Source organism: Rhododendron vialii, chromosome 3a (genome assembly GCF_030253575.1).
Source record: "Rhododendron vialii isolate Sample 1 chromosome 3a, ASM3025357v1".
NCBI classification, from domain to species: Eukaryota; Viridiplantae; Streptophyta; class Magnoliopsida; order Ericales; family Ericaceae; genus Rhododendron; species Rhododendron vialii.
This window is the reverse complement of record NC_080559.1, coordinates 10,510,140-10,528,978: the sequence shown is the minus strand read 5'-3', so window position 1 is coordinate 10,528,978 and position 18,839 is coordinate 10,510,140. Positions and strand designations below refer to the sequence as shown.

The 18,839-nt window shown below is 39.8% G+C and overlaps 2 protein-coding genes across 2 annotated transcripts; one reads left to right on the top strand and one right to left on the bottom strand.

Moving 5' to 3' along the window:
- The first annotated feature begins 3,660 nt into the window (after window positions 1-3,660).
- Window positions 3,661-9,457, top strand: LOC131318412 (uncharacterized). Its single transcript, XM_058348138.1, has 7 exons — window positions 3,661-4,475; window positions 5,985-6,129; window positions 6,275-6,328; window positions 6,422-6,513; window positions 8,125-8,360; window positions 8,471-8,641; window positions 8,981-9,457. Exons 1-7 carry the CDS (start codon window positions 3,814-3,816, stop codon window positions 9,076-9,078), a joined length of 1,458 nt encoding a protein of 485 aa, XP_058204121.1. The 5' UTR covers window positions 3,661-3,813; the 3' UTR covers window positions 9,079-9,457.
- A 717-nt stretch (window positions 9,458-10,174) lies between these two features.
- LOC131318411 (leucine-rich repeat receptor-like protein kinase PXC1) lies at window positions 10,175-14,307 on the bottom strand. The gene is made up of 3 exons (XM_058348137.1): window positions 13,278-14,307; window positions 11,812-12,222; window positions 10,175-11,081 (listed from the first exon to the last, which is right to left on the bottom strand). Exons 1-3 carry the CDS (start codon window positions 14,245-14,247, stop codon window positions 10,402-10,404), a joined length of 2,061 nt encoding a protein of 686 aa, XP_058204120.1. The 5' UTR covers window positions 14,248-14,307; the 3' UTR covers window positions 10,175-10,401.
- Window positions 14,308-18,839: the final 4,532 nt, after the last annotated feature.

Sequence of the window (18,839 nt, the reverse complement as noted above, 5' to 3'; positions counted from 1 at the left end):
ATATAATACTAATAATCAAATTATAGAAATGGGGTTGAGTTGTATTTAGAAATTAACGTTTTTTTTTGAAATGTTTGTTAGTTTTTTTTTTTTCAAAACTAATAACCAAAACATGTTTGGTAATTGTTTATAACTTTATGTTTATTATAAACATTTATAAAGTTTCCAAAATTCATGGAAACAAATAAAAGGTGTTTTATCATATGTTTATGTTTTGTTAATAAACTAATAACAAAAAATATTTTTGAAAATTTTCTGCAAGTAGGCGGTAAAATTTGGCTCCCAAAATTAGTAGAGGTGCGCATAAGCTGACTTGAACACATGAGTTATATAAAAGAAATCTTGAAATTTTTCTCGTTCACATGACCTTTGTTGCTAACTCTCACTCAATAGTGGAAAAAACACTGAAAACCCATCTTTAATTCTAGGCCGTTTTTATTTGCAACCACAAATTTTCAAATTTAGGGAAATTTGTGGTTGCAACAAAAGGAGAGAGGCCTTTGTTTCTGATTCAGTTTTGGGCTAAGGGAAGTGTGTTTGGTTTTTTGATTGAGTTTCTTTTGTTTTTGTGTGAAACCTATGGTGATTGGTGGACTGCAGTTTTCGGGGCTTTTTATTGTTGTTTTGTATGAAGAAGAGGGGATGAAGGAGGAGAAAGATGAGAAAGTTGATGGTGATGGAGCTTGGTGGTGGTGGTGGGGATGGAGCTTGGTGGTGGTGATGTAGGAAAAAAATTTGTGGCGATGGTGTAAGATCACTAGGGTTTGTTGTGTAAGAGGGAAGAAGATGAAGGTTTTAGTGTAGGAAAAATGAGGGTGAAAGTTTCACAGATAAGATGGTCATTACATATGAGGGCATTTTGGTCCATTTTTTTTTAGTTTTTATTGAATTGTATGTAGTAAGTTTATGGTTGCAAATAGCGGTGGCCTAAATCTATTAAAAGATTGAGTTAATTGGTATGGATTTGTTCAATCATGCAATTGGTTTCGTTGACATTCCAATCCAAGTAAAATGCGAACCCAAATTTTATAGGATTCTTGAAATATACATGTGTTTGTGATAGTTGTGAATATATATTTTAAATTTTAGCTGCAGATTCTGTTATAAATTTCAAATTTTGAATCTTAAAATAAGTTTTTAATATCTTAATTTTAGTAGAAGCTAATAAAAATGTTTTTTTTTTAGCTGGGAGATTGTAGAAATTTTATTCCTTTTTTGAGAATTTATTTTGAAGAAATCCCAAAATTGCCAAACCCCAACTTTGAGAATTTGATGATAAAAAAAACAAAAACAACAATGTTACACACACAACAATTCAAACACAACCTCTCACATACACGTGGATCACATACATGTATGTGAGAGGTAGTAGTGTGTGGGATCCACGTGTATGTGAGAGATTGTGTTTGAATTGTGTGGGACCCATGTGTATATGATAGGTTGTTTTAGTAGTGTGTGGGACTCACGTGTATATGAGAGGTTGTGTTTGAATTATTATGTGTGTAGCATACTTTGAGAATTTCACTACTCCATTTTAGCTAAAAATTGGAAACCTTTCCAAACGTCCCTTTGGAAATTGAGATAGTAGCTTGGAGAAAACAATACTTTGTGTGGAACCTATGGCCTCGTTTGATTCGCGGACTGAAAATGATGGGATTAACAGTACTGGGATTAATAGTCCCTGGATTATTTGTCCTGGATTAATTTCATCCCTAATTTCACCCAATCCCATGTTTGATTCGTGTGGGATTAAATATGGGATAAGGAATAGGATTTTTTCTTAAAAATATTTCAAAAATATTTTTTGAAAAAATAAATTTTTGAAAAAGAAACATTTTAAAACAATTTTTTTTTGTGAAACATTTTTATTACAAAACAATTTGGGAAAAGTTTTTTCTTTTTTGAACTAATTTTTGAAAAAAAAAATTCTTTAAAAAGTTGAAAATCAATTTTCTGAAAGAAAAAAAAAAACTAGTTTTTGAAACTTTTTTTTGAAGAAAAAGGTTTTTTGAAAACATTTTTCAAACAAAATAGTTTTTGAAATCATTTTTTGAGAAAAGAAAGTTTTAAAAAACATTTTTCGTATTTTTTTAACAAAAATAATTTCTGAAAACATTCTTGAAATACATGAAAGTTTTGAAAATATTTTTTTAAAAATTTTTTTGTAAAACATTTTTGAAAAATAAGAAAGTTTTGAAAATATACATTTTTAAAAAAAAGTTTTTTCAAAACAATTTCTGAAATTAATAATTTTTTTAAAAAAAAATTAAAAACATTTTCTGAAATTAAAATTAAAGAAAATAATTCTGAAAATACTTTTTGAAATCAATCTCAATATCATCGAAATATTTTTGAAAACAATTCCTCATTTGTTAATCCTACGTAATCTCACCTCCCCCCCTAGGATTATTTAGTACCCTCATATAGGGATAAAATTAATCCTGGGATTAATAATCCCGACAGTCATTTCGGGAACCAAACGTGGGATAACTCAGGATTAAGTGCATTTAGTCCTATCCCAGGCAGTTAATCCGCGAATCAAACGAGGCCTATGTGTATGTGAGAGGTTGTGTTTGGTATTGTGTTTGAATTATTGTGTAAGTGGCATACTTTGAGAAATTTACCAATAGTGTATGAGATCCACATGTATGTGAAAAGTTGCGTTTGATATTGTGTTTGAATTATTATGTAATTAGCATACTACGAGAATTTCTCCATTAGCTAAAAATTGGAAACCTTTAGTGTTGGTATCTCACAAACTGAATAAAGAGATAATATTATCTCATCGAAAATATTTTCTGGTTGTATTTTACAACAAAGGATAAAGCAAGAGATAGTAATATCACAATGTAAACACATGCAGAGATTCCATTACAATGATGACGACAACGACGGTGAGAGAAGCACGTGTATGCTTGGTATTTTTGGAACGCGTGTACATATAAGGACCGGAACTATTATGAAAAGTTTAGGTGGACTAATTGCACGTTTAACCCTGTACTGTGTCCTTGTCAACAAGACTCTATATTTTTTAAGAAAGTTTAGTGAAATGGGATCACATGATTAGTCAGAATGCATGTAAGATAACTCGAACACGCGAGCAATTAAGAAAAATGTAACTAACAAAAATTTAGGAAATTGATAATACAAAAACTGTTTTTATTTGTGCCAAAACATTAATGCATAAAAACCTTGTACCTTGTACGTGGTACAAAGAAAATTTTATGCATTATAATTTTTGCACGAACAAAAATAGTTTTGGCATTAGCAACATCCAAAATCTAAACCGATGACCCTATCTAATCCGGTGGGTGTTTCCACTAAAAAAAAAACACACTAAAAACCTAACGCATTTACTATCTCGTTTCCACTAACAAAAAAATTTCAGCATTTTATCATTCTGTTTCTACTAACAAAAAAATTGTTAATAAATTTTTTTTACTACAGTAACTCTATTAACAAATTCATCAATAACTTATTCACTACTGAAATTACCTAACGATTTCTTAAATAAAAATAAAAATTTGCAATTTTTTGACTGCTGAAACATCCTAGGTCACAAATCTTGTACTACCAGTACTTCTTACCAACCTTATGACACGAAACAACAAAAACAGCAACTTCTACCCAACGTGGGTCCCACTACTCATGGGGCCCCACCACAGACTCTCTTCAATTACTTAACGGGATCGTGAGGGGCCGTCCTACCAAGTCACGGCGCGTTAACCACGCATTCACGGCTCACCCACCAATCCTCCTTCCCCCAAACTAACGTCGTCTCCTCGCCGCTCCCTAACCCTAACGTCTCCCCCAATGGCGTCTCCTGACGACGACTTCTCTCTCCTCAACCACGACGGTAACGCCCCGCCGTCAAACCCCGCCCTCGCCCACGACGCCGCCTTCTGCTCGCAGCCGGACCCCGACGACCCTAGCCCGTTCCACGACGGGTCCGATCCGACCAAATCCAGGGCCGGCCCGTCTATCGAGAAGCGCAAGGACCGGGACGAGCTCAGCGACGGCGACGGCGGAACGACGCCGTACCCGCACAAAAGGTCGAGACTTTCCTCCGCCGCCACCTCCTCCGGCGGCGAGAGCAGGAAGGACAGGGAGGAGTGGAGCGACGCGGCGATCGCGTGCCTGCTGGACGCGTTTATAGAGAAGTACACGCAGCTGAACAGGGGGAATTTGAGGGGGAGGGATTGGGAGGAGGTGGCGGCGGCGGTGAGCGAGAGGTGCGAGAAGCAGAGGAAGAGCGTGGATCAGTGCAAGAACAAGGTGGATAATTTGAAGAAGAGGTACAAGTTGGAGAAGCACAGGGTGAGCAATGGCAGTGGCGGCGGCGGTACGGGGAGTCATTGGCCGTGGTATAAGAAGATGGAGGTGATTGTGGGGAATTCGCTGCCGTCGTCGAAGGCTGCGTCGGAGGACGATAAGGTGGTTGTGGGGTCGCCTAATTCGGTTAGACAGTCGAAGAGGTATGCTTTTGTTGTTGGATTGTTGAATTTGGCTGGAATTTTGGCTTGATTTCTACTTTGTCATTTTTTTGTTGATGTTTTGATGATTTTTCTCTATTGCTGTTTGTTGGTTGGTGCTAGACTGAGGAACCATTATTAAATTTCAAACGGTTAATATGTTGTGATGGTGTTCATAAAACCCTTGGTGAATTTCTGGTTTACTTGTATGAAGCTGGATTGCAATGGTCATTCACTTGGACTGCCTTTCAGACGTTTGATTTGATAAAGAGTATGACTATGTAGATTGCGAATGGTACCATTGCCAATTTCTTTGAATAGCCATTCCAATTGGGAGTCTAAGGAAAGAGTCGAATGCCCAACGATTCATCCCATTGCTTCCCAAAATGATTTGAACAATTCAAACACCAGCTTAATGGAATTACTTTACTTATTGGGTTTTTGATTGTACAGTAGTGGATGTCGCCATGTGATGGTCATGGTCACATAGAAGTAAAAATGTATATTCAAGACTTCCGCAATTGTTTAGTTTGGTGGATGAAGCTTTCTACAGCTTCCTTCTTATTAGGACTGAGAGGACTGGCTACTCCAATTATTCTTATTTGAGTGGTACTTCTGGGATTGCTGTTCCTTGGAGTAGTGTTTGGGAAATAGAACTTCTTTTGAGATTTGTATTGTTTTGAATGTTCGGTTTCTTACTAGACTACATACACGCTGACATACAGCACCCCGTGAAGAGGAACTTCTCTGGAATGATTTTGCTTGTACAAGAGCGTAAGAGGGGGAGTTTATAGATCATTTACTTATCTTTGTTTGGAACTTGGAAATGCTCAAGTGATGCTATGAAACTGCTAGCACATGTTATGGTTATTTGTGTTAATCCCTTGTTTGTGGATGAGAGGGCACCAGGGAAAGGTTTTGAGCGTAGATCAATTAGAGTGTAGATGTGAAATGGTGCAAGTCTGCATAAGAGTCGAACAATAATGGTGGTCAAAATAATAAATCAGGAGAGATAAGATCAAGGCAGTTTTATGCCCTCATTTTTGGTATATTGAGTTTTAAGAAAGGTAATATGTCAAGCAGTTGAAGAAAAATTGCCTGATCAGAAGTCAGAAGACTTCTGAGTTACTAATGCTTTTTCGGAGAAATCTTACTTGGCACTATTTATGTCACTGAACAAATTTTAAATTATTTTGATCTTCTGATGCTTTTAGTTGATAATATATGTATGGAATGTAATTTTTAGTTCCAAAAGGAGAAAAAAATTGTTTCTATTTCAGTCCCATACTCCCAGCAAAGAACTTTTCCCTGAACTTTAGAGTTACTATGTATGGAATGGTTGCTTAGTTTTAGCATTCTGGTTCTGGTTCTGGTTCCATATTCTGATTTTTTTTCCTTCAAAAAATCATCATGTCCGTGTCTGTGCATTTAAAAAAAAGTTCACAAGTATGTATGATATGGTGGTATATGTGTTATGGAATTCGTGCTAATATCTGGTATTTGCTTGGACAGATATGGAACTGGAACACCAAGCCCTGGTGGACAGACAGTTAATATTAAGTCAAAATCATTAACGAATCCTAGGTGGCGGAGAGTGGTTTTCAAGATCAGTGGTGCTGCTTTGGCTGGCACTGTTCCTCAGAATATTGACCCAAAGGTTTGTTTTAAACTCTTTACATGTATGGAGATTTGAATGGCATAACAACTTAATGACCACTTTGGCTAGTGAATTGTGCTATCTCAGAATTTCATCTGGACTTTCAGACATTAAGATTGACCTTTCTCTTCAAATATTTTGATAGGTAGTAATGCTGATCGCCAGAGAAGTTTCAACTGCTTGCCGCGCTGGTGTTGAGGTACATTCATCTACAAATTTTTGTCAAATGGCTGGTTTTGTACTTACATATTATCCTGACTTGTTGACATGCATATCCTCATTTGGTACTTAGGTGGCAATTGTTGTTGGAGGCCGTAATTTCTTTTGTGGAGACACTTGGGTTACAGCAACTGGTTTAGATAGATGTACGGCCTATCAAATTGGGTAATGTGGCTACGATTGGCAATATAGCCTTCATTTTTTAGTTTCATAGATTTATCGCCGTCTACTTCAAGCAATTATGAAAATGCTTTACGAAGCAGTTTTTTTTTTGTTTTGGATAAAACTGTTGTTGCCAAGCTGAAATAAAAAAATTCCAGTCTGCGCCAAGTAATTTTATTTCTTTTGAAAAAGAAGCAGAACCCCTGTTTTTACTTGTAACTAACTGCAACTTAAAACTAAGTAGCATAGGCATTTGAATCTATGCACCATCACATCTACGATTTCAAGACCACTGATTCTGCTCCCAACTCAAGCACCACACCAACATAAAGCAGCCACAATTCCAAGGAATATTCACCCTCTTTGGACAATCTGTCCCTTCCAGTATGGAATCAACTTGAGAAGGAATGCCTATGATAACGAATGAGTTCTGAAAATATTCGAAATCATGCACCCAAACTTCCCACTCTTCTACACATTGGAATTCCAATTAGTTAACTAGAAGCCGCTCTTTACAAAGTTGCCAATATTAATGTCCAAGCCAGCTGACTATGCAAAAAGAGCTACCTCCAGAGTTTGGGGGCAACCCTGTTTCCAAATTTTCTCTCTAAAACTGGAAAGTTGGAAAAGATTTGACAGAAATTTGTCGTCCTTGATTTCGTATCACCCCCTCTCTGCCTCATGATGAGGATCCACGCCGTAAAGAATCTGAAACAACTTATCTACCTTCTCCAACTCCGAATCATGACCAGGCCTTAAAAAATGAAGATCACATACGACCCTGTTGCCTGGACCAGTGAGCGTCATATGACCTGCATTCTGCCATGCATGAATTTGTACTTGCAGCTGTGCTATCAAAGTAAGAAGAAGATACTGAGTCACTGACAGGAAGGTTTACACCTGGCATCATGCCAAAATTGAAGTTTCCCCGCAGTACAGAAAATGCAGCACAAATTCTCACCAAAAATATTATGTTCTACCATTTCTTATTCCCCTTTCAACAAGCCTACCCACACAGGAGCCTCTAACCTACTCTGTTGCCAAATCCTCACTTTAAAACCACAATTGTCGTCAACCCTTTTCTCCAACTACTTTCCACAACATACCTCCAGCCAATCTGCCCATCAAGGCTTGGTCAAACTATATGAAGTGATGAGTACCTTAACCTTCTTTGATTGGCTTCTGATTTGTTCCAGTCCACCCTGAACTCATCTTGAGAATCGCGCTGGAAAATGTTCATTTGAAGCAACAATAGTGAAATATGAAGAAAAAATTGAAGAAAAAGGCAGGCAATGTAGATGATTTACTCTTAATTATTGTCTTTCCCACGCGGAAGCCTCCTCTGAAATCTCTCAATGACATTGTTCCACATGGCTGTTGCGGTTAGGGCAGAACCCAAAGGAAGCCCCTGATACACCATGGGAAGGTGCTCGGCACAAAACCCTAGAGTATCATGAATCAATGAGAGAAATTTGCGTCTTGCTTTTTATTAGCTTAAACATGAGAAGTTTTTTTTCCCCTACTTACACTTCGACTGAAATAACAGCTGTTAAATGGTTTGCAATCAAGTTTCGCCATGACACGATCAATATGTGACTTTGAAACTGTTTCCAGAATGATGGCCACTGTGATGAATTCGATATTGCTCCAGTCAGCTTTAGAAAAGATGGGTATTCAGGTGCGTGTGCAGACTGCATTTTCCATGCCGGAGGTTGCTGAACCTTACAGTAGGCAAAGGGCTATTCGGCATCTTGAAAAAGGAAGGGTTGTGATATTTGGTGGTATTGGTGCTGGCACTGGAAATCCACTCTTCTCCACTGATACAGCAGCTGCTCTTAGAGCTTCAGAGAGTATGGCCTCCATTCTGAGAATTCCCTCCTTTTTTTTCAATAAATAAATGATGTGCTTGTTTGTAGAGTCTATCTGGAAGGAAATAATGAGCAATCATTTTTCTCTTCAGTTCATGCGGATGTTGTACTTAAAGGAACCAATGTGGATGGTGTCTATCTCTGCGACTCCAGAAACAACGATGTTGTATCTGAGCACATTTCCTTCAGTGAGTTGTCTTCTAGAGGTGCTTCCCCCATGGACATGATGGCAGTAACATTCTGCGAGGAGAATGGAATTCCTGGTTTGTATATTTTGTTGCACTCTCTCTTTGCTTATCCGTAAAGTGATTGTACATGTGTACCTGTATGTGTTGTTCCGACTCCTTGGTTTTGGGCAATGGTTTTTTTCGGCAACTAGGATCTCTGATCCATTCTTTATTAAACATGGGTCTCATAAAGGTACGACCAGTAGTTCTGTCATTTCTGAATTGTGAGCTATCGTCGTACTTCAAGGATGAGTTTCATTTTTTTGTTTTTATGTTCGAGGTTATTTTTTATAGCAGACTTAGATGAAGAGCAGCCAATTCTTTATTTTTTATTTTTTATGATTTAATGTGGTGGTACTTTATTTCTTCTTGCAGTTGTGGTATTTAATCTACATGAGCCTGGAAACATTTCAAGAGCATTATGCGGAGAACAAGTCGGTACACTGGTTGATCGGAACGGAAGAGTTAGCTAATATTTGCGGATCTGTCATCTCTCAAGTTACAATACTTTGCATTTGAACCGATGATCATGTAACCGTATGGTGGTTCTTTCCCAACCGAACGGAGTAAATTGTAATTTCTTCTGAATGAATAACTCAATCAGGTTAGGGCAGACATCAGTAACGGAACATTAATCTGGTTAAGACTTTAATGCTTGTATCATTAAGCTTTGTAATTTGCCTGTGTTGTTAACATAATTCTGTGCAGAGTGACAATCAGTGTTTGGCTCTGGCCATGGTGCTGTTGTGGGGTCTCCTGTACTTCTTGTAGTGGAATTTGATTCAAATTTCTGGTAGTGGGAATTCTGTGATAAAGGAGTTGATTCAAATGAATTATCAGGGTTGGCGTACTGAGAGTGGTTTCAGTGATGCTAGTGCTAGTCATGAAAGATGTTTTGCTTTTCTCCATCCACAATGAGTTGATGACAGAGCAAAAAGTAAAGGTATATATGATTACATCACATAAGTCTGATTGCCGAAAAAAGAGTCAATTGGGTGTTGGTTGGCATCAACTTTCTTTCTTTCGGTTATTTTTCTCCATTTTGGTTTCTGGGAACCAAAATGATATTGACAAATGACATGTGGGGAATAGGAGATCTTTAACTTTGCTTCCTTTTTGTCCCTCCTCTTTTGTCACGCGTCTTATTCAAAGTCACGTAATTTGCATGCGCGAGTGAGCAAGAGTGTGAAAGTGTCTTTTGATCACATCTCTCAACCTACTAAAATTTGCAAAAGCAAAGATTGAGAGCGCAAGTTCAATGCGATAGCGTAGACCGTTTTGAAGGATATGTGACTAAGGTCTTACCACACCTTTGGTTTCTTGTGCAATTTCGAAAGTGTTATGATACATGACACTCGATCCATGAAACAAAAAGAAATGGAATTCTTTTCATGGACCGTTTCATGGATCGAGTGTCATATATTGTACCATTACTCGTGCAATTTTGAACGAGAAGATCAAGAAAGTGGAAAAGTGACAGAAGATTACCTCCTGCGAATTGTAATGCCGACAGCTAAACTTTTTCTGCTCTTCCATATGCAGCATGCTTTTGTCAGTCTATGGTCATGATTGCACAAAAAACCTGATGAATGATTTAACTCAAACTCCACATTACATTACAGTGCATAAACTATTAAACATGAACCATAAAACATAAAACATTACAAGATTCGAGAAAAAAACCCGAAAATAAATTACAAAAAGGAAAAATAACTCCATAGCTTCTGAGATACTAGCATGAAACAAGAAGTTGCAACAAGATGGTGCAAAGAATTGGAGCAGCGGGCGACGAGAGATCAGTAACCGGCTAGTGCCTCCTCGGTGGTGGCAAGCGAAGGCGACAGCGAATTGCGGGAATCGTCGTAGTCTTCTCCTAACGGGGACTGCTCCACCCTTATTTCCTCTATCATCTTAGCCACTTCAGACATGTTAGGCCTCTTCTCGGGCTGAGCCACTACACAAGCCAGTCCTACTTGCAGCATCGACACGAGTTCCTCCTCTATGTTTTTATACCTGAGGAGCTCTTGATCAAACACTTCCGCAGTCCACTCGTCCCTCACCACCGACCGGACCCACTTCGGCAAATCCACCGCCTCTTCCTCTTCCTCCGCCCGAGGGTGAGTCGGGGAAAGGTATCTTGATGGAGCTCTGCCTGTGAGCACTTCTAACAATAAGACTCCAAAGCTGTACACATCTGCTTTCTGAGAGAGCCTCTTGACTTCACCTTGTTCTGGTGCCCTGTAACCCCCCAACCTCGCAGTGGCATGAACCGGGCTCAAAAGCAAGGCCAAACCGAAATCAGAAATGCAAGCGATGCCGTTTTTATCGAGCAATACATTCGACGATTTCACATTCCCGTGAGGGATTTTCGTTGCGGAGTACTCTTCGTGAATCCTGGCAAGCCCCCGAGCCGCCCCGAGTACCAAGCTGATCCTTGTAGTCCAGTCCAATGGAATTCTTCCCGGACCACGATTCCCTAATTGCATTAGCAAAATTAGAAACCATACAGTCTGTCATAACAAAAACTGAAAAATGAGAACAAAGCATTCATTCGGAGGCAAAGAACCTCAAATGAACTTTTTCGGTTGCCGGTAGAGCCAGTAGTATCTTAATTCTCATACCAAAACTACGTATACAGGTACTTATGTGAACAAATTCAAATACAGATGTGTCTTAAATTTGATGAACTTGATCCCTGTAGGCGCGGTCAAAATTATGACCGTTGACTTGCGAAAAAGTTTGACCGATCATTCATGCAATGATACATGGAGGGGTCGCAAGAAGGACGCGTGGCAGTCACCTGCCACGCGGAGAAAGAATAAGTGCCACTCGGCACAAGATGGGACCCGCAAGCCAAATGGGTCCGCGAGGGCAGATAGACCAGCGAGAGCCATGGTGAGAGTCTTTTGGGTCATGGGGCCCGAGCAAGGGACCAAAGACCCGAAAAGGGCCAAGATGTGCAGAGTTTACTCAGATGTCTAATGCTCACTCTGGTCATAAGGCAGGACCAAAGAGGTCTTCCTGAGACTCGATCGCGAGAATTGAGAGGGATCTAGTGGTTTGGCAGCTTACAAGGGAAGAAGGACCGTCGCGAGGAGCGTGAACCCGCGAGCCTTGGCTCGCGAGGGGTGACGTCACCGAATTATGTTCCAATATTTCGACATGAATTTGTGTAAGGTTTTGGGCAACGTAGTACTTGTGCATACCATGGAGAAGTGAATGCAAGCTTCCATTAGGCAGATAATCATAAACAAGCAGCTTCTCCTCTTTGGCATAGTAATAAGCCCTCAGCCTCACAACATTCGGATGCCTCAGTTTCCCAATCACATCCATATACTGCTCAAACTCTTTCCTCCCGCACGGATTCGCGTCCTTCAGCCTCTTCACCGCAACCGCGTACCCATTGTCCAGCACAGCCTTGTACACCGTCCCTAAGCTCCCTTTTCCCAGCATCTCCGCTGACGCCTTCAGTAAATCGTCCAGCTCGAAATGCCCCTTCCTATCGAAAAACACCAGCTTGGACCGATCTGTTGCATTCGTTCCATCACTCTCTCCGTTATAAACCTTCCTCTCCGTCGCGTAGCTACTTGAACTCCTCCTCTTCCCGATTTCGCTACCTGCAGGGACGAACGCAGAATTTTAAGATTGTGTGGACGAATAGTAGAAATTATTTTTGTTATCTAAGGCTACCCATTTTGGCATGAACACTTTTGTGAAGGTTTGTCTCCACGGTGATTTCCATAATTACCCGCAAAAAAAAAAAGAAAAAAGTTTTGATTGCTCTTTAACCACAACAAAGAATTACTAACAGACAGGGTGATAAATGTAAAATCACTCTTAATCTAAATGCGACACCAGACGTTCCACTCAGCTACTCACTCCTCCACTTGCAGACTCCATGTATTCATGCATGCACACAGAGTACGTGCCGAACCTCTAGTTATATGAAAGACGATATTAATTTTGACAAAACAAATTATAAATATACTGCAAAACATAATCATATATATATTTTTGATCAATATACTCAATTACTCCTACAATATGATCGTCTAAATATAACTACATAATAATCTTGTGCAACCCTATTCGTTTGAAAAGAAAAATAACGCTAGAAATAAATAAAAATACTGCTAAAATTAAATATCATTATTTTTTCAGAAACTCCTGGTTAGGGCATGCAAAGTTAAGTATACATTTAAGAAAAAATCACTACATAATTCTACTAAAAGTTTTAAGTTCTAAACGTGGAGAAATTTTTGGGTGGCGAGCGGATACCAGGTGGCGGTATCTATCGGCGATCCCAACTGTCCAAACGTGTTTTGAATGATCCAGATTTATGGAAATGAATCCTATACGGTCCTTACCGACCAGTTTCTTCTAGTTTTGGCATCAGTGTCCAAAACATCCCGAACAAATCAGAGCTGTTCAAAACACTTTTGGTCAGTCCAAATGCTAAAAATTGGATGAAACTGGTCGGTAATGACTGGACAGGATCCGACCCCTAGATTTATTTCCTCTCTCCCCCCTCACCACCACTCTCTCTCCTATTTTTGTCTCTCTAAAGTCCGGATCTTTCAAAACACGTTTGAACGACTGTGATCGCCGACAGAATACCACGTGTGTGGTTCCGCCCATCACCCAAAAACTTCTCTTAAACGTGGGTAGGTACCTGAATTTGAATCTCTCGAATTTCTTCCGCAGAAGTAGGCCACAACAAACGACGCGATTACTAACAATACGACGGAATTCGCAATCACGATCGCGACGATAGCGCCGGGACTAAGCCCCCGTCGGCTCCGTTTCTTATCTCCGTCGCTGATCACGGTCGACGACGGCGGCGAGCTAGGGTTCGACGGCACCGTCAGACCCGACGCGACGGCAGCCGGCGGGGGTTTTCCTCCGGTGAACGAACAAACCGGCAGCGGACTTGAGCCGCAGACCCCCTCGTTGCCCGAAAAGCTCCGGTCGCCGAACTTCCTCCGTAAACTCTCCGGCAAGTAACCGTACAGCTCGTTGTTCGACAAGTTCAGTTGCTTCAGTGACGCGATCGAGTCGAGGGACGAGGGGATTTGGCCGGAGAGCTCGTTGTTCTGGAGGCGGAGGGTTAGCAGGCGGGTGACGTTTGCAAGAGAGTCAGGAATCGGGCCTTTGAGGTTGTTGTTCGAGAGATCTAAGCGAAGGAGACGAGTGAGAGAGGAGATGTTGGCGGGGATTTCACCGGAGAAGTCGTTTGAGGAGAGGTAGAGGAGTTTGAGGTTGGTGCAGCGGGTGAGGGGGGAGAGGGAGCCGTTGAGGCGGTTACCATGGAGGTCGAGGAGGCGGAGCTGGTCGAGGGAGGAGAGGGAGTCGAGGGGGCCGCGGAGGTCAAGGGAGGGGAGAGAGAGGGAGACGACGCGGGGGTAGGGGTGGCGGTCGTTGTCGGAGGAGGAGCACTTGACGCCTAGCCAGGAGGCGGAGCAGGGGGAGGAGCCGGGGGCGGGGAGGGTCCAGTTGGAGAGGAGGTTGCCGTGGGTGTCGGTTTGGGAGCGGAAGAGGAGGAGGGCGGCGGTGTCGTTGGTGGGTGGAGGAGAGAGAGGGAGGGCGGAGATGGGGAGGGAGAGGAGTGAGAGGAGGAGGAGAGAGAGGAGAGGAGACTCCATGGTGGGTGCGTACGCGGGAAGTGGATGATGGGGGGAGTTGGGTTTTAAAAATGTGAAGAAAAGAAATTGGATTAATTAGAACGATATTCGGGGAAATTATATTACTTACGGTCTCTTACGAAATTACGTGTAATTTTTAAACTTAAAAATAATATACTTACCAAAATAAGTTTTGCGCAATACAGATTTTTTTTGATAAATCTCGATGAAATCTTTTGAATGGTGCAAAAAAAAGTAAAAAGAATTATTTTAATAAATACATTATTTTTAAGTTTGAAAATTACACGTAGTTTCGTAGATGACCAATTTTATGGGACTGAGGGAGAGATTTTTCAGTGCCGAGCGGGTATATCCCACGAGGTACCCGCTCGGCGCATCCGAGCCGTTCGACAAACTTTTGGACGGCTCAGATTGAAACTCTCTCTCTCCTCTCACTCAAACACTTTCTCTCTCATTTTCTCTCTCCAAATCTGAGCCGTTCAAATAAATGGACTCGGATGCGTGAGCGGGCACCACGTGGTACCCGCTCGGCACTGAATTTTTTTCCCCCAAACAAGGGGTCCAAATTTCCACTAGTGCCAGAGAGGCGAACACCAAGGGGTGCCTGGTGCTCGAGTATTTTTACTAATTGAGTTAGTTTTTTCGGTTAACATGGAATTTTTTTAAAGGATTGACCCCCAGTAAGTTACTTGATTTATCAATCCCTTTACTGGTTGGGTGTCTAAAATTAAGTAGCAACTACATATATACACACAATTTCATCACCCTAACAAGTAGCGGTATGTACGATATGTACTTTATGAATACCATAAATTCGTTATCAATGTAACTATATATGTGATTTGAGTCCCGACTAAATATATATTTTGCATTTGCCCCTGAGTAGTGCGATCATACACTAACCCTACAAGTAGGGCCAATATAATGAATCGAGCTATGATTGTTTTGAGCTTTAATTAAAAATTTGATGAATATGCTAAAGCTTATATTGTTTTATGAGAATTTGATCTCAAACGAATGTTACTCAAGTGTACCCGGATTCCAATATAAAGCAAATTGATTTTCATTCACATCATAACCTGAACAATCTGAGTAATAGTTGTTCGAGTTTGATTTGAAAACTTAAAAAAAAAAAAATTCAAATTTGGGTTATTTATGTAACCAATTGATTTGAACGAGCAAATATTAACTCGAAGACGAATGACTCGGTCTGTTCGAACGTGTGAACACTATTGTAATTTTATCGTTGTGATCTGAACCATTTAGCTAAGAAGACAATTGAGTTGATCGGGTATCATTAGCCCCATGCTTGCGCAACGTTTGTAATAGAATAAATGAATGATTAGAATGATTAAAGAAATAAAAGGGTTGTCTTGATCATATTGATATCAATGTAAGATTTGACATGTTTTACTTACATAGTTACATGTGTTGTTGTCCCTAGGGGCTAGGTCTTTAGTTGGGTTGAGAATACCATGTGTGAAAGTACCACATGATATTCAATGTCGTTAGTAAATAATAGAGAAACTTATTTACAGGCTGTTGCAACCGCTTTGCAGCGGCTTTTTACGGAGTTGAGCGATTTCAACCGTTCGTTTCGACAATCAACGGTTGAGATATGTTATTAATCTTTGACCAGTAAGAAATATTTCTTACCGGTAAAATATTAACTTTAATCCGAATCATTCAAAACACTTTTGGATGACCAAGATTGAGCTCCGTAAACACTTGTTTAGAGCTGCTCCGTCAACAAGATTTTCCCTATATAATAACTATTGCAAACTATTTCAAGCCCTCCGGCCGTTTGCCTATCACGAGGAGCTATCTCCCATACGTATGGCTACAGCCTCCCAATCTAAAGAAGAGGTCCTTCCAAAACAAAGCAGACAACCCATGTGGCCATTTTCTGATCTCCAATTGCATGTTTCACATATAGAGAAAGAAGTCCGTCTACCTATCTACTTCGACAAAGGCATGTTATGACCATGATAAAAAGACCAAGAGCCCCAAGTTTAGTTCAATGAGTTGGCTCCTGTATAATTGACCCAGGGTTGGATTATTTGAATTAGGTCGGAAGCAAGGAAGAAAGAGATTTCTTGTGAATCAACTAATTTTTAGCGTGAATGGCCTGCTCAGGGCCGGCCCAAGGTATTTGGATGCCTTAGACCAAGTGGTGGAATAGTGCCCTACATAAATTTTCTAATTTAAAAACAATAAACAGAAATACTTATCTATATATAATTTTCATTCATATTATTCAACATGGTAAATATTTCGGCCTTAATGGTTTGTGCAGTTGCAATAATATTCAGTGGACTCATGTTTGAATCACAGCAGCCCTAATTTGTGTGCTAGAAGAATTTTTTTTTTGCAAAAAGATACTTCAAAAAAACACCTTATCAAGATTTGAACCCAAACATCTTATGTAGAAGAACAAACACTTTACCATTGAACCACCAAAGGAGTTTGTTTTATAGTTGCACACAAAATATAAATATACTTATCTAGGAAGTGGTGCCCCATTTTTTACCCAAAATGTGGAGGCCTAAGGCGGCTGCCTCTTGGGCCGGCCTTTGACAGGACCGATGAAGAAATTAGTTGAGGTGTGCGTAAATTGACTCAAACATCCCAAACCAGTGTGTGTGTGTGTGAGAGAGAGAAAAGTTATTTATGTCTAAAGTGTGAAAAAGGAGGGGGGGAATGATGGAGGGGGGAGAGGGTGGTTGTATGAATGATGGATGTTGTCCACCACTCCTCCCAAAGAGAATTTGTCAATTGCGTAAAAGATGTCCAAAGTAGAGAACAGAACACGCTTCTCCTTTTCACCTTTTTCACTTTGGGGTCTATAAAGCCGAATCCCCCCATTCAACAACAGTCTGATCACCTCCATATACTATTTTTTCCAGATGTACAACGAGAGAATCTAGAGTGGGGTGTGTGTTTTTTCACTACGAGAATTCTTAAACGCAGAATGAGCTATCATGTTACAATCACGTTTCACATGCATGAAGGAAACTACAAAAAAAAAACGGAGAAACAAGCCAAATACGATCCAAAATAATATACACAATTGACTTACTACGATCTTAATTATAGTTTCACAACTATGATATACAAGTTTATCCGCTTCTACAAGACTAACCGATAACACGAAATAAAATCTAAAGTTATAATATGGAATATGTCTTGCTTCTTAAGTTATACCTAAATGTAGCTACATAACTGCTAGGCTAAATGTCCAGATCTACGATTGGTAATTTAGTTCGTCACCGGCTAACCAAATCCATCATTGGTGATTTTTGCATGCTACTCTATTCTCGGTGTCCATAAATGTCCTAACTTACGGAAGATATATAGTGCGGATGACATATTGATATTTCCTATTCGATCTGTATTCAAGGGAAAAAGTCATTTTTTTAATCTAATTTTAATAGCAAACAATATTGTGAAAATGGAAAATGATACTGTGAAGTGTGAATGTTCCATTTTCGCTACAGAAATCTGGCCTCAAAATAGATCAAATTAAAAAATAATAATAATCGAGTATTCAAATGCAGTAGTGGCCTAGTGGGGTACAGTAATAATGTTGGCCAAAGTGAAGAAATAAAGTCTCTTTGCTTTCTGTCACATTTACGAACAAAAAGAGATTGAAGGCGGGATTGACGTTCAAATCATGCCGTGGTCCAGTCATCCAGTGCGTTGCATGATAGTCAAAACATATGGGCATTTATAATTTCTTTACTACTGGGACCTTCTACAAGTTTGCATCGTAGGGTTAAGAATCTTCTACGAAGCAAATTTCACGCAAAATTGACCCAAGAGAGAGTGTGTGTAATGATCTACGCCAAATGCTAACTCTTAACTTAACTGCGTGGCTCAAAAAGATAATCTCAAGCTATATAGTAGTTGTTTGGGTTTCCTTATATATATATATATAATATTCATTTCAATTCTCCCACCGATGTGGGAGAACCAAATGGGTTGGAGAGAGAGAGAGAGAGAGATTGTGCCCATGCAAAGTCGAATGTTGGTTGAAGAGTAGGAGAAAAAAGGAGAGGACTATTCCAGAGCATGATCTCCCCAAATGCCCTAGGTCACTATAAAGTTTACAAGGGTAATTTGGTCATTTTTGTAGCAGAGAGATAGTATGGTAATTTTAGTGTACATGGTATTTCAGTCCTTTAAATTTACAGGGGTAATATGGACATTTTAGTGTACATATGTATTTTAGTCATTTTAGTATATAGAATGTAATTGGGTTAATGGGCGGGGCGGGTTTGCTTTTAAATAAATGGGTTGAGTTGGATATGTGTAATTAGACTTATAATTAATGGGTCTAAATGGGTCAATGACTCATTAAAGACCCAACCCTTTTACAATTTATCCATTTTGGCCCAAACCCGCCCATTTGACACCCTATTATAAACAAAGGAATCAATAAATAACATTTAACACATCCAACGTCAACTGAAAAATAAACGAAGAAGTTGACAATACAGGAGACCAGATCCTCTGTTCGATTTCTCCCATGCCCTTGTCCTAAATTTTTCGCTACATGATTAGAGCTGCGGCAGCTGCCCTAGAAAAGAGTG

Coding starts and splice junctions, on each gene's coding strand:
- LOC131318411 (XM_058348137.1), bottom strand. CDS start 14,247: ATGGAGTCTCCTCTCCTCTCTCTCCTCCTCCTCTCACTCCTCTCCCTC. Junction 12,223..13,277: donor TTCGAGAGATTCAAATTCAG/GTACCTACCCAC, acceptor TCGTCCCTGCAG/GTAGCGAAATCGGGAAGAGG. Junction 11,082..11,811: donor CTTGCATTCACTTCTCCATG/GTATGCACAAGT, acceptor TAATGCAATTAG/GGAATCGTGGTCCGGGAAGA.
- LOC131318412 (XM_058348138.1), top strand. CDS start 3,814: ATGGCGTCTCCTGACGACGACTTCTCTCTCCTCAACCACGACGGTAAC. Junction 6,329..6,421: donor CTTGCCGCGCTGGTGTTGAG/GTACATTCATCT, acceptor TTTGGTACTTAG/GTGGCAATTGTTGTTGGAGG. Junction 8,642..8,980: donor CGAGGAGAATGGAATTCCTG/GTTTGTATATTT, acceptor TTCTTCTTGCAG/TTGTGGTATTTAATCTACAT.